Source organism: Mobula birostris, chromosome 1, assembly GCF_030028105.1.
Source record: "Mobula birostris isolate sMobBir1 chromosome 1, sMobBir1.hap1, whole genome shotgun sequence".
NCBI lineage: Eukaryota > Metazoa > Chordata > Chondrichthyes > Myliobatiformes > Myliobatidae > Mobula > Mobula birostris.
Window position 1 is genome coordinate 160,506,078 of NC_092370.1, and position 13,792 is coordinate 160,519,869.

Sequence of the window (13,792 nt, forward strand, 5' to 3'; positions counted from 1 at the left end):
CTCTGCCTGCCCTTTCCTCTTCCCTCGCCTGACAGTGACCCAATTTCCTGTCCTCTGCTTCTTTGGAGTAACTACCTCCCTGTAGCTACGATCTATAATCTCCTCATCCTCCCGAATGATCCGCAGGTCCTCCAGCTCCTGCTCCAGTTCCCTAACGCGGTTTGTCAGGAGCTGCAGCTGGGTGCACTTCTTGCAGGTGTCGTTGTCAGGGACACCGGAGGGCTCAGAAGGGCTCACTTTATTGCACAGAACACATCTTTCATCCATTTGACTGATTATTCCCACACTGTTGTCAGGATGGCTACAATCTGAGACACATTTGAATAGGAGATCTTTCTCTTACTAATTCTTTGTTTGGAAAGAGTCCAATTCAAAACTTTTGGCGTTTGCACAGCCCAGTAGACAGGAACAAGTGAAAGTTTTTCATCATTTTGGTGCATCATCTTTTTCCTTACCTTCATGAATCAAGTCATGGACTGATTGGGACTTTCTGATGGATGGACTGGGTGATGCAGCTGGACTGGGAAGTGCTGAGGAAGACTGTCCTTTTACTGACACCACGGATACTTTCCGTGTCTCCAGAGCCAGGCTTCGTTTTCTCTGGGTGTGTATTGCTCTGACAGATGTTGGAACAAGACTGGATTCCGTTCGGGGTGAGGTTTTCACTGAGATTTTACATGGGGTTGAATTCAGGTTTGCCGTAAGCTGCAGGTAAAGACAGAAGACAAGGTAATATCTTAGCAGAGGTGCTCAAAGATAAACACAAACATGTTTCCATAAAGTCTCTGACGGACTGACTGGCCAATCCCTCCCAAGCTGTGTGATATTATAAACTGCTGGGACTCAGTGCTGCAAGGGTCATGAATGTGAAAGTTTTCATTTTGCCTGCAATCATTTGTCTATAAGCACATTGCTTCTGTTGTCTTCTATAAACAACCTCCCACATTAGTAGTTTATCAGGTCAATTAAACACGACGAATTTCACTTAAGAAAACAATATATTCAAGGTTATTTGGTCTCTCATGCCCATGCTGGTTCTTTTGAATAGCTGTTCATTTGATCCTGCTCTTTCCCCATTGAACTGTAATCTTTCTACAACTTTTAAATATTCATCCAATTAGCCTTTAAAAGTCTCTACTAAATATTTCTGGGTGGCAGGGTGGAGATCTGTCTCTACCAAAGGACGTGTAAGGTGCTCCTTCCCTCTGCCAGTGTGCAGATCACCCTTGGGCAAGGTGTAGCACCTGCTTAGACCCCTACCCCAGATCAGGGTCACGTGAAGCCGCGAGAGCAGGTGGCGGATGGTCGTATGAGCAGCTGGTGCATATCACAAGTCCCGGTTATGCAACCACTGACGGCAGGCAGACAATCTCTGAAGAGTCTTGATAACGGCGGGGGTCACCTGTCTTGTAAAGGCACTGCCCAGAAGGCGGCAATGGCAAACCACTTCTGTAGAGAAATTTGCCAAAAACAATCGTGGTCACCACGGTCATCTACGTCATTCATCATGTCACATGATGATGATGATGATGATGACTAAATCTTTCAGGTGGTGAATGGAAGACCACAACTACTCACCAAGTTGAACAATTACTTTCTCATCTACCCCCGGTTGCTTTGGTACTTATCTTAAATATTCCCGTTACCATGCTCCCTGCCATTGATAGGTTTCTCCTTATTTACTCAACCTGAAACCCAGCATTAGTTTCAGCACTGGTAATGGATCGTTCCCAAGCAGCCCCTATCTGCTGGACGACTTTATGTCAATGAAATCCTTTATCCCTGACTATTCAGTTGAAGCTCCTCTATGTGTTCTCCAGAGACTTGACCACAGCAGAATCAGAAGTGGTGATTTAAATACAAGTAAAGCCAGCGGTTAAGAAGAGGTCACTGTAATTCAGTACTTACTTCATCAGGGTGTTTCTGGTATTTTACTGCTTCCTCTGGCCTCTGAAGCTCATGCCTGCTGCTCCCTCTCTTCACCGTGAAGACCTCCTTCCCTTCCGGCTCTGAGGTAGGAACTGTCAACTGAATGGGTCCGACCTCTCCATTCTGCAAGAGCTTGGAGGTATGAGTTGGCGAGTTCCTAATAACACAAAAAATGTCAACAGTGTAACTATGTAGTGAAATAGCATTTGGGGAATCTCACAATTAAAAGAGGAAAAGAGAGCCTTACTGATCATCTTTGGCAAATTCATTGATCTGTTTCCCAGCTTCTGGTAATTATCTCCAAGGCAAACGATATAAAGCCTTAGTTGGATTGTTTTCCAAACTCCACATGCAGGGTTGGATTTTTAAGTGGACCACGTCATGGTTTAGAGGTGAGAGTGATACAGTCTCACTCAGTTATGGAAAGCACCTTGTTTTTTTTTTTGTTGGGTGTTTCAGTAGGTCAATGGACTGCCAGTCAGAGGGCCTGGAAGTTCAGTTCTGAGGTTTTACTAATTTAAGAGGAAAGCATTTGGCTTCTTTTAATAGGAGCTGAGTTACACACGCGTGTTGAGTACTGAAAAGCAACCAGCAGTCACACAGCCACACATTCAGAGACTGTAGCCCAAGTATTCAATGTTGAACTGGTGCTGAGGGTGGGCTGGAGCCTTTATTGGTGCTGGCCTGTCATAACGGGCTCTGGGGCTCCACAATAACGTCCCAGAAACTCAGTTACTGCGTTTTGGACTTTGTCTATGTGGCAGGGTAGCCCTGCAGTACAGCGTTGGAGACGTGAGTCTGGCACACTGGAGTGCTGGACCTTCAGTTACGGGGCACTGTAGTGGAAGTTCGTTTAGAGGGAGCCACAGTGTGGGACACCTGGTTATGGAGAGTGAAATCCTACATCACATACAGTATATTGGTCTGCTGGTTGTAGTCTTCTGAATCCCGACCATAATGTGTCAGGCACCCTTTTGTAGCAGCACACACTCCCTGGATGATTCAACTCCTGAATTAATTACACATCCTACATGACAATTTTCCCCCACTGACCTGAAACTCGAAGTTAACGATCGAGAGAGGAATCTCGCAGAAATGCTCAGTCGAGGGTTTAGCAGCTCCTCAGTGTCTCCCATCGACAGTGACTTTGGCTTTTCCAGCCAGTGGTCAGCTTTCACTGCAACACAACAGACGTTTTTAAAAGAAAGGGTGACCAGTGTTGAGGGAAACACGGAGTAGGTTCATGTACCAATCTCAGATGGCACAGGACAGACAAACAGAAACTCCTGCATGCAAATACAATAACATCTAACATATCCCTTCTATAACTTACGAAGTATTTTATGTACAAAAAATAATGTCCGAAGTATAGACATTAGTGTAGGAAATACAGGGTCCAATTCCACACATGGCTCCTGCAGACAGCTGCATCAAAATGATGAGACAATCCGTTCTTAGTGATATTCATTGGGGGATGAATGTTGGCCAGACTACGATAGAGATCACCCTGTGCTTCTTCAGGACAGTGTCCTGGGATCTTGTACATCCACTTGTGATGGCAGCAAAGTCTCTGCTTAAACATTCCAACCAACTGAGAGATCTGCAGCGCCCCTCTGTGACCGGTGGGTGCCAGGGTACAGATACACTTCCACCAAAGGAAGTGTGGAGCTCTCCTTCCCTCTGCTAGTCTGCAGGCCACCCTTGGGCAAAGTGTGGCACTTGCTTAGCCCCCCAATCAGGATCACATGAAGCCATGAGATGGTCGTATGAGCAGCTGGTGCAGATCACAAGTCCTGGTTATGCGACCACTGACTCCAGGCAGACAATCCCTGAGGAGTGTTGATAATGGGATGAGGTCACCCATCTTGTAAAGACACTGCCCAGATGAAGGCAATGGCTAACCACTTCTAAAGAAAAATTTGCCAAGAACAATCATAGTCATAGAAAGATCGCCATCGCCCACGTCATTCAGCACAGCACATAACGAACGTATGAACCCTATGGCCGGACTAAAGGATCAACTAGATTACTGTGCTCCTGTGTCTGCAGCTTCCGAGTCAGGGACAGAGTCATAACCCACGGGGCCTGATACACCACATGACGTGGAGACTCTAGGTCCATCCTCCTTGAAGCTCTCTGCTGAAGTGGACAATGCTAACCAACGGCAGAGTTCAGTAGTCACCTACCCTCCTCTCCCAAAAGCTACACTCAGTCCTGTGCCTTTTGCGCTCCTTGCCCAGGTGTCATTACACTGGACAATAAAGATCTTGCTTCCTGAATATTTTTGGATGTTTGGCTGCTGGTCACAAAACCCACCGTGCAATTTCCCTATCAAACACCACAAAAAAAATCCCTATATTTGTTATTTCAATTCATAATTCAAGTCCACTGTAAGTTGAAACCATGAAGTGCAGCATGTCACTAAGGATTTATTTTCTGCATTCCCATTTAGACTTCCTCCCTGCAACTCTTGGCGCTGTCAGTGACGAGCATGGTGGAAGGTTTCACAGGACATTGTGGTCATGGAGAAACGGTATCAGGGCAACTGGAATCCATCAATGCTGGATGATTATTGTTGGAGACTGAAGTGACACCGAGTACAAATGAAAATCATCAACAAAACATTTTTAGCTTAGTTGAACTATTGCAAGGTGTCAGCACTGTTATACAATTAAATGCATTATATTCAATAAAAGTTAATTTCTCATTTCTCCAAATTCCTATGTGATACAAGAGGTCTGAAATTATATCTGTGTTCGGCTTCAAGAGGTCTATCATAAAGAGTCTATCTTCAAGAGGACCTCTGGTGTGGTCAGAACAATCTGGAGCTAAGTACGCTCAAGACTGTGGAGATGACAGTGGACTTCAGGAGGAGCCCCCCAATACTCCCCCCACTCACTATACTCAACAGTATTGTGTCTGCTGTGGAGACCTTCAGGTTTCTGGGTGTCACAATCTCCCAGGACCTGAAGTGGACACCCAACGTGGGCACTCTGATCAAAAAGGCTCAGCAGAGGTTGTATTTCCTACGTCAACTCAGGAAGTACAACCTGCCTCAGGAGCTGCTGATTCAATTCTATTCAGGAATGATTCAGTCTGTTCTCTGTTCGTCCATCACTGTCTGGTTTGGATCAGCTACCAAACAAGACAAGAACAGACTCCAAAGAACCGTCAGGGCTGCGGAAAGGATTATTGGTGTGAAGCTGCCCTCGATCCAGGACTTATACACATCTAGAGTCAGGAAGCGAGCAAGCAGCATCATTGTAGACCCATCACACCCTGGACATCACCTGTTCCAACTCCTTCCTTCTGGTAGATGCTTTAGATCACTGTATGCCAGGACAAATAGGTACAAGAACAGATTCTTTCCGTATGCCATCAGTCTTATGAACACTTGAATTTTAGTCTATTATAAACCAAGTCCACCTGTCCATACACAGGTATACCTCATTGTATATAGTTCACGATTATTTGCACTATTGTTTTGTTTGCTTTTTGATTCTGTACAGCGAGAGCTCAGGGAAACCGGCATCAAATTCCCTGTATGTGTCCACATACTTGGCGATAATAAAGGATTCTGATAAACAAAAAAATTTCTGAGGAAGCAAAGCCTTTGAAAAAAATTGTTGTCCAGTGGGCTCCGGTAGGGCAACCTGGGGGCCGTCTGACTGTGAAGGGTTGGACTGAGACCTTTCAGGCAATCATTAAGCACACTGCCAGCGGCCAGTGATGTAGGAAGGTAGGCAGCTTATTTCCCCATTGTCCTCAGCCACAGTCAAATCCAATCAGTGTACCATAGAAATCATAGAAACTACAGCACAGAAACAGGCCCTTTGGGCCCTTCTTGGCTGTGCCGAACCATTTTCTGCCTAGTCCCACTGACCTGCACACGGACCATATCCCTCCATACACCTCCCATCCATGTATCTGTCCAATTTATTCTTAAATATTAAAAAAGAACCCGCATTTACCACCTCGTCTGGCAGCTCATTCCATACTCCCACCACTCTCTGTGTGAAGAAGCCCCCCCAATGTTCCCTTTAAACTTTTCCCCCCTCACCCTTAACCCATGTCCTCTGGTTTTTTTCTCCCCTTGCCTCAGTGGAAAAAGCCTGCTTGCATTCACTCTATCTATACCCATCATAATTTTATATACCTCTATCAAATCTCCCCTCATTCTTCTACGCTCCAGGGAATAAAGCCCTAATCTATTCAACCTTTCTCTGTAACTGAGTTTCTCAAGTCCTGGCAACAACCTTGTAAACCTTCTCTGCACTCTTTCAACCTTACTTATATCCTTCCTGTAATTTGGTGACCAAAACTGAACACAATACTCCAAATTCGGCCTCACCAATGCCTTATACAACCTCATCATAACATTCCAGCTCTTATACTCAATACTTCGATTAATAAAGGCCAATGTACCAAAAGCTCTCTTTACGACCCTATCTACCTGTGACGACACTTTTAGGGAATTTTGTATCTGTATTCCCAGATCCCTCTGTTCCACTGTACTCCTCAGTGCCTTACCATTAACCCTGTATGTTCTACCTTGGTTTGTCCTTCCAACGTGCAATACCTCACACTTGTCAGTATTAAACTCCATCTGCCATTTTTCAGCCCATTTTTCCAGCTGGTCCAAGTCCCTCTGCAGGCTCTGAAAACCTTCCTCACTGCCTACTACACCTCCAATCTTTGTATCATCAGCAAACTTGCTGATCCAATTTACCACATTATCATCCAGATCATTGATATAGATGACAAATAACAATGGACCCAGCACTGATCCCTGTGGCACACCACTAGTCACAGGCCTCCACTCAGAGAAGCAATTCTCTACCACCACTCTCTGGCTTCTTCCATCGAGCCAATGTCTAATCCAATTTACCACCTCTCCATGTAAACCTAGCGACTGAATTTTCCTAACTAAACTCCCATGCGGGACCTTGTGAAAAGCCTTACTGAAGTCCATGTAGACAATATCCACTGCCTTCCCTTCATCCACTTTCCTGGTAACCTCCTCGAAAAACTCCAACAGATTGGTCAAACATGACCTACCACGCACAAAGCCATGTTGACTCTCCCTAATAAGCCCCTGTCTATCCAAATGCTTGTAGATTCTGTCTCTTAGTACTCCCTCTAATAACTTACCTACTACTGACGTTAAACTCACCGGCCTATAATTTCCCGGATTACTTTTCAATCCTTTTTTAAACAACGGAACAACATGGGCTACTCTCCAATCCTCCGGCACTTCACCCGTAGACAGCGACATTTTAACTATTTCTGCCAGGGTCCCCGCAATTTCAACACTAGTCTCCTTCAAGGTCCGAGGGAACACCTGTCAGGTCCCGGGGATTTATCCACTTTAATTTTCCTCAAGACAGCAAGCACCTCCTCCTTTTCAATCTGTACAGTTTCCATGATCTCACTACTTGTTTCCCTTAATTCCATAGATTTCATGCCACCTTCCTTAGTAAATACAGACGCAAAAAACCTATTTAAGATCTCCCCCATTTCCTTTGGTTCCGCACAAAGCCGACCACTCTGATCTTCAAGAGGACCAATTTTATCCCTTACAATCCTTTTGCTCTTAATATACTTGTAAAAGCTCTTTGGATTATCCTTCACTTTGACTGCCAAGGCAACCTCATGTCTTCTTTTTGCCCTCCTGATTTCTTTCTTAAGTATTTTCTTGCACTTCTTATACTCCTCAAGCACCTTATTTACTCCCTGCTTCCTATATACTTCATACAACTCCCTCTTCTTCTTTATCAGAGTTGCAATATCCCTTGAGAACCAAGGTTCCTTATTCCTATTCACTTTGCCTTTAATCCTGACAGGAACATACAAATTCTGCACTCTCAAAATTTCTCCTTTGAAGGCCTCCCACCTACCGATCACATCCTTGCCAGAGAACAACCTGTCCCAATCCACGCTTTTTAGATCCTTTCTCATTTCTTCAAATTTGGCCTTCTTCCAGTTCAGAACCTCAACCCCAGGACCAGATCTATCCTTGTCCATGATCAAATTGAAACTAATGGTGTTATGATCACTGGAACCAAAGTGCTCCCCTACACAGACTTCTGTCACTTGTCCTAACTTGTTTCCTAACAGGAGATCCAATATTGCATCCCCTCTAGTTGGTCCCTCTATATATTGATTTAGAAAACTTTCCTGAACACATTTTACAAACTCTAAACCATCTAGACCCCTAACAGTATGGGAGTCCCAATCAATATATGGAAAATTAAAATCCCCTACCACCACAACTTTATGTTTCCTGCAGTTGCCTGCTATCTCTCTGCAGATTTGCTCTTCCAAGTCTCGTTGACTATTGGGTGGTCTGTAATACAATCGCACTAATGTGGCCATACCTTTCCTGTTTGTCAGCTCCACCCATAAGGACTCAGTAGACAAGCCCTCTAAGCCACTCCTACTTAGTGGTCAAGGGCTAAGTCTGCAGCCCTGGACAGCACTGGAAGGAGAAGTGGGTCAAAGTGTTGAGAGCACCTGTCCAGCAAATAAAGACACTCAGCTGGTCTGTACAGCGTGCAGATTGGCTACAAGCCTGTAGTCAGTCAGGACAGTAGAACTAGCTGTGCCTCAGCGATAAAGAGCTCTGGACTCTCAGTTAGAAGGATGTGGGTTTGTCCCTCCACAGATTTGAGCACAAGATCTAGGCTGACACTCTCAATGCATTGCTGAAGGAGATAAAGTCCTGAAAAATTACAAAGTGCAATGAAGATCTGTCATAAATGCATTCCCTCCCTCTTCAAAGCAGAGACATTCTTACCTCCAACACCCTCATCCGCCAAGGTCCCAAAATGCTGTTTCAGGAACTTTTCCTGATCCGGGGTTCTCGGCACAACTGTCTCCCGTGGGAAGCTCCTGCTGAGCTCATCCTCTTCCTCTTCCATGTCGGAGGAGATCCCATCCACACTCAGAGGCTCTGTGCATTCGGAATCTATCGCATTAACACAAAGGAGCACTTTTACCCGGACCTCGTCACTGGCACTCTTCTGCCTTGTGGCAGAAGTTTCGACACGCACGGCATTCTACTAGCGTGAAGTGCAGATGTTCAGTGGGCGTTACTGGGGGAGGCTCTGAACCAGCCACTGCACTAACACACAAGGAATATTGGTATGTTATCAGGGAGCACTGTTAAGAAGTTAAAGAACAGTGCTGGAGTGGGACAAGATGTTGCTGAGGCTACACTTGGATTACCGTGTACAGTTTTGGTTACCTTGCTGAAGGAATGATGGCACTAAACTCGAAAGGGTAGAAAGCCGATTTATGAGAACACTGCCAGAACCCAAAGGCCTGAGTTACAGGGAGACACCGGGCTGGCTAGAATTTCAGAACATAGAACAGTACAGCACAGTCGAGGTCCTCCAGCTCACAATGCCGTAGCGAACTTTTAACCTACCCTAAAACCAAACTAGCTCTTCCCTTCACATAACCTACCATTTCTCGTTCATCCAGGAGTCTCTTAAATGTCCCGAATGTATCTGCCTCTCCCACCAATGCGTTTCATGCACCCACCACTCTGTATAAAACCTACCTCTAGCATCCCTCCCCCTACTCAATCCTCCAATCACCTCAGGGTTATACTTTATACTTTATTGTCGCCAAACAATTGATACTAGAACGTACAATCATCACAGCGATATTTGATTCTGCGCTTCCCACTCCCCTGATTACAAATATTAAATATTAAAAATATTAAAATTAGTAAATATTAAAAATTTAAATTATAAATCATAAATAGAAAATAGAAAAATGGAAAGTAAGGTAGTGCAAAAAAACCGAGAGGCAGGTCCGGATATTTGGAGGGTACGGCCCAGATCCGGGTCAGGTTCCGTTCAGCAGTCTTATCACAGTTGGAAAGAAGCTGTTCCCAAATCTGGCCGTACGAGTCTTCAAGCTCCTGAGCCTTCTCCCGGAGGGAAGAGGGATGAAAAGTGTGTTGGCTGGGTGGGTCGTGTCCTTGGTTATCCTGGCAGCACTGCTCCGACAGCGTGCGGTGTAAAGTGAGTCCAAGGACGCCTTCTTCTATCAGCTGACTCTGCCTTGGGAAAAGTCTCCGGCTCTCCACTCTGTCCATGCCCCTTGCTGTTTGTACACATCTAGTAAGTCATCTCTCACCTCCCTTCTATCCAAAGGGAAAAGTCCTAGCTCGCTCGCCCTATCCTCATAAGACAAGGCAGCATCCTGGTAAATCTCCTCTGCACCCTCTGTAAAGTTTCTACATCCTTCCTATAATGAGGTGACCAGAAATGAGCGATACCCCAAATGTAGTCTAACCAGAGTTTTAATGCTGCAGGGTTGCTACATTAACTTAATCCCTCTACTAATGAAGGCCAATGCAACACACACAAAATGCTGGAGGAACTCAGCAGGCCAGGCAGCATCAATGGAAAAGAGTACACAGTCAACATTTCCGGCCCAGACCCTTCATCAGGACTAGAAAGGAAGGGAAGAAGTCAGAATAAGGAGGTGGATGGAGGGGAGGAAGAAGTTCAAGGTGACAGGTGAAACTGGGAGGGGGAGGGGGAGGGGGAGGGGGAGGAGGAGGGGGTGAAGTGAAGAGCTTGGAAGTTGATTGGTGAAGAGATAAAGGGTTGGAGAAGGTGGAATCCGATAGGAGAGGAAAGAAAGGGAAGGGGAGGAGCACTAGAGGGAGGTGATGGGCAAGTGAGGAGATTAAGTGAGAGAGGGAAATGGGAATGGGGAATGGTGAAGGAGTGGGGGGGCATTACCGAAAGTTTGAGAAATCGATGTTCATGCCATCAGGTTGGAGGCTACCCAGATGGAATATAAGGTGTGGCTCCTCTACCTGAGTGTGGCTTCATCGTGGCAGTAGAGGCCATGGACTGACCTGTTGGCATGGGAATGGGAAGTGGAACTGAAATGGGTGGCCACTGGGTGATTCTGCTTTCTCTGGCGGTTGGAGCAAAGGTGCTTGGTGAAGCCGTCTCCCAGTCTACATCGGGTGTCATCGATATGCAGGAGGCCACACCGGGAGCACAAACCAGTTGCAACACGACATGCGCCTTCCTAACCACCCTATTGACATGCACTGCACCTTTGAGGAATGCATGGACGTGAGCCTCGATATACAGGACCTTTGTTCCTCTACACCCTTAACCCTGCCATCAGCCCTTTATTCCTTGGCACAGAGGCTGACTGTGGGGCCTGCGCAGCCCTGTGGACATGGATTTTCACCGGTGTTGTGTACTGAGGTGTAGCAGGAGCTGGAATATTGAAGACAGCGAGAGTGGCTGTCGGAGGGCTCTGTACTCAGTTTGCTGATTGTCAAGTTGGGGAACTTGAAATAAAAAGCAACACTTCAGACTGACTGTAACATTGAAATAGCGACTCCGTCACTGTGCGGAGCAGTATCTGTCTCTCCCTTGATAGTGAGAGAGAGAGAGAGTACTGGTGGATGTCAACATTGTTGGAGTGAACAGTTAGTTTTTGACGGACTATAGACCATGGCCTCTTTCTGGGGGCTTTGCTGTTGCTGCCATGGTGGGTGATGGCAACACTGATGCTTCATGCTAGAGCAAGTGCGGGGAGTTGATGCTGCTTGCTGCTGCCGTTTGGGCGTGGGGGGGGCAAGGGCGCTTTGGGGTTTTTACATCTTTGTTCTGTCATTCATTCTTGGGGGTTTATTTTTCTTCTGTTTCAAAGGTGTCTGCAGAGAGCAAGAATTTCAGGTTGTATATTGTACACATTCTCTGATATTAAGTGGAACTGTTGATCTTCTAGAGCTGTACAATGAAGGTTATAGACAGGGTATATGCATGCAGACTCTTTCCCAGAGAAAGGGAACCAAAAACATGGGTTATGACAGAGGGGAAAGATTTACAGGGCAACTTCATACAGAGCATGGTGCATACATGGAACGAGCTGCCAGAGAAGGTATTTGAGGCAGGTATTATAATGACATTTTAAAACAAATTAGAAAAAATACATGGATAGGAAAAGTTTTAGAGGGATTTGGGCAATGGGACTAGCTTAGATGGGCACCCTGTATGGCTTGGATGGGCTGGGGCTATGAGCCTGTTCTGTGATCTATATTCTATGAATGTATGACATAAGGATGAAAGATGAAGGTTTATGAGGATTGGAAGTTCATAAGATGAAAGATGGAGGTTTATGAGGATGGGAAGGTCATAAGGACAGGAAAGCCATGGACAGACTCTTACGCTTGATAACGTTCAAATATAACCAGAGATTTACAGGGAAAAAGCAAAACGTCCACTCTCTCAGTGGTAGTAATGAGCACAGATTGAAAGTGCCTGCTGGGCTCTCACCTTCATGTGGATGTTCCGGGCTGGAGAAGTGGCCGCTGGAATAATCCACGGAACAGGCACTGTCCGGACTGTGCTTCTCCACCAGGCCGTGGCTGCAGTAATCCTTCTCCTGCATCCCCTTCTGCAGCTCCTTCACCTGGTACTCACTGGCAGAGAGAGAAATGGCAAGCATTAATATTGCGAGACCCGGCTCAAATTAAACACACGTCAAGAAGGCAAGGATACAAAGAATTAATGTATATATTGCAAGTTAGCAGTGTAATACATCCCCAGTGGAAAGGAACTGTTTGGAAGTGACCTACAGCACGAGGATATCACTAGTAAGACCTTTATTTATTACCCATCCCTAAGAGATGGGAGTGAGGCATTGTCTTCAACCACCATGGTCTATGCAGTGAAGACACTCTTTACACTGATGTTCCTAGAGTCTACTACTCATAGTCTTCCAATAATCCATCCTCAAATTGATTTTAGGAATGCTCAAATGCATGGGTCCCCAATCCTTTTTATACCATGGACCCCTACCTGGGTGACAGGGTGGACAAGCGTTTCCACCAAAGGAGGTGGGAGGCCCTCCTTCCCTCCGATAGCCTGCAGGTCATCCTTGGGCAAGGTGTAGCACCTGCTTAGCCCCCCGATCAGGGTCACATGAAGCCACGGGGACTAGGTGGTGGATGGTCGTATGAGCAGCTGGTTCATATCAGAAGTCCTGGTTAGGCGACCACTGACACCAGGCAGGCAATCTCCGATGAGTTTAGGGCCCCATGTTTAGAGAGCATGAGGATGTTCAGGGACCCTGGGGTTGGGTCAGTGGGATCAGGGGGTTAGGGAGAGAGTGACCTCTGGGGAAAAGGAGAGGGAAGGGAAGAGTAAGGGAAGATATGTCTGGTGGTGGGATCCCATTGGAAAAGGTGGAAGTTTCAGAGAATGATAATTTGGGTGAGGAAACTGATGGAGTGCTAGGTGAGGACAAGGGGAACCCTATCTGTGGAGGGGGAGGGGGAGGAGGAGGGGGAAAGGGCTGAGGGCCGATGTGCAGGAAGTAGGAGAGATGTGGTCGAGGGCTGCATTGATTGCAGAGCGGTGGTAGGGAGACCCTGCTTTTAAAAAAATGATGACAATTCAGATGTCTTGGATTAGCAAGCCTCTTCATGAGAACAGGTGTGCAAGGGTAGAGGAGCAGAAGAGAATGGCATCCTTGCAAGTGACAAGATAGGAAGCGGTGTAGTTGAGGTGATTGTTCATAGAATAAGATGGGATTAGCATAGAATTAACATAGATAGATGGCTGAAGGCAGGTCTGGATTCAGTCAGTTGAAGGACCTGTTTATGTGCTGTAGGACTGCCCACTGACTTTACAAGTGAGGTCTAATTCCAACATTAGCTTTGGAGCACTGACCAACCTGATGCAAAGGCATCACAAACACTCTTTTATCTCCAAACGAAGATGCCCTAATATGCTCTGGGTTCACCCAGCTTCTACACCCCTGGCTGCGCACGGACACTGATGGGGCGCTCACCTTCTACACCCCTGGTCTGCCC

General features: G+C 46.2%; 1 protein-coding gene across 1 annotated transcript in view; it reads right to left on the minus strand.

Annotated features, from left to right (window-relative positions):
- The window catches only part of mapkbp1 (mitogen-activated protein kinase binding protein 1), a 260,224-nt gene that overhangs the window by 14,600 nt on the left and 231,832 nt on the right, over positions 1-13,792 (minus strand). The window contains exons 24-28 of the mRNA XM_072265081.1: positions 12,252-12,397; positions 8,726-8,896; positions 2,983-3,106; positions 1,909-2,086; positions 456-705 (exon numbers count right to left, since the gene is read on the minus strand). Coding sequence (XP_072121182.1) covers positions 456-705; positions 1,909-2,086; positions 2,983-3,106; positions 8,726-8,896; positions 12,252-12,397 — 869 coding nt within the window. The remainder of the gene's footprint in view (positions 1-455; positions 706-1,908; positions 2,087-2,982; positions 3,107-8,725; positions 8,897-12,251; positions 12,398-13,792) is intronic.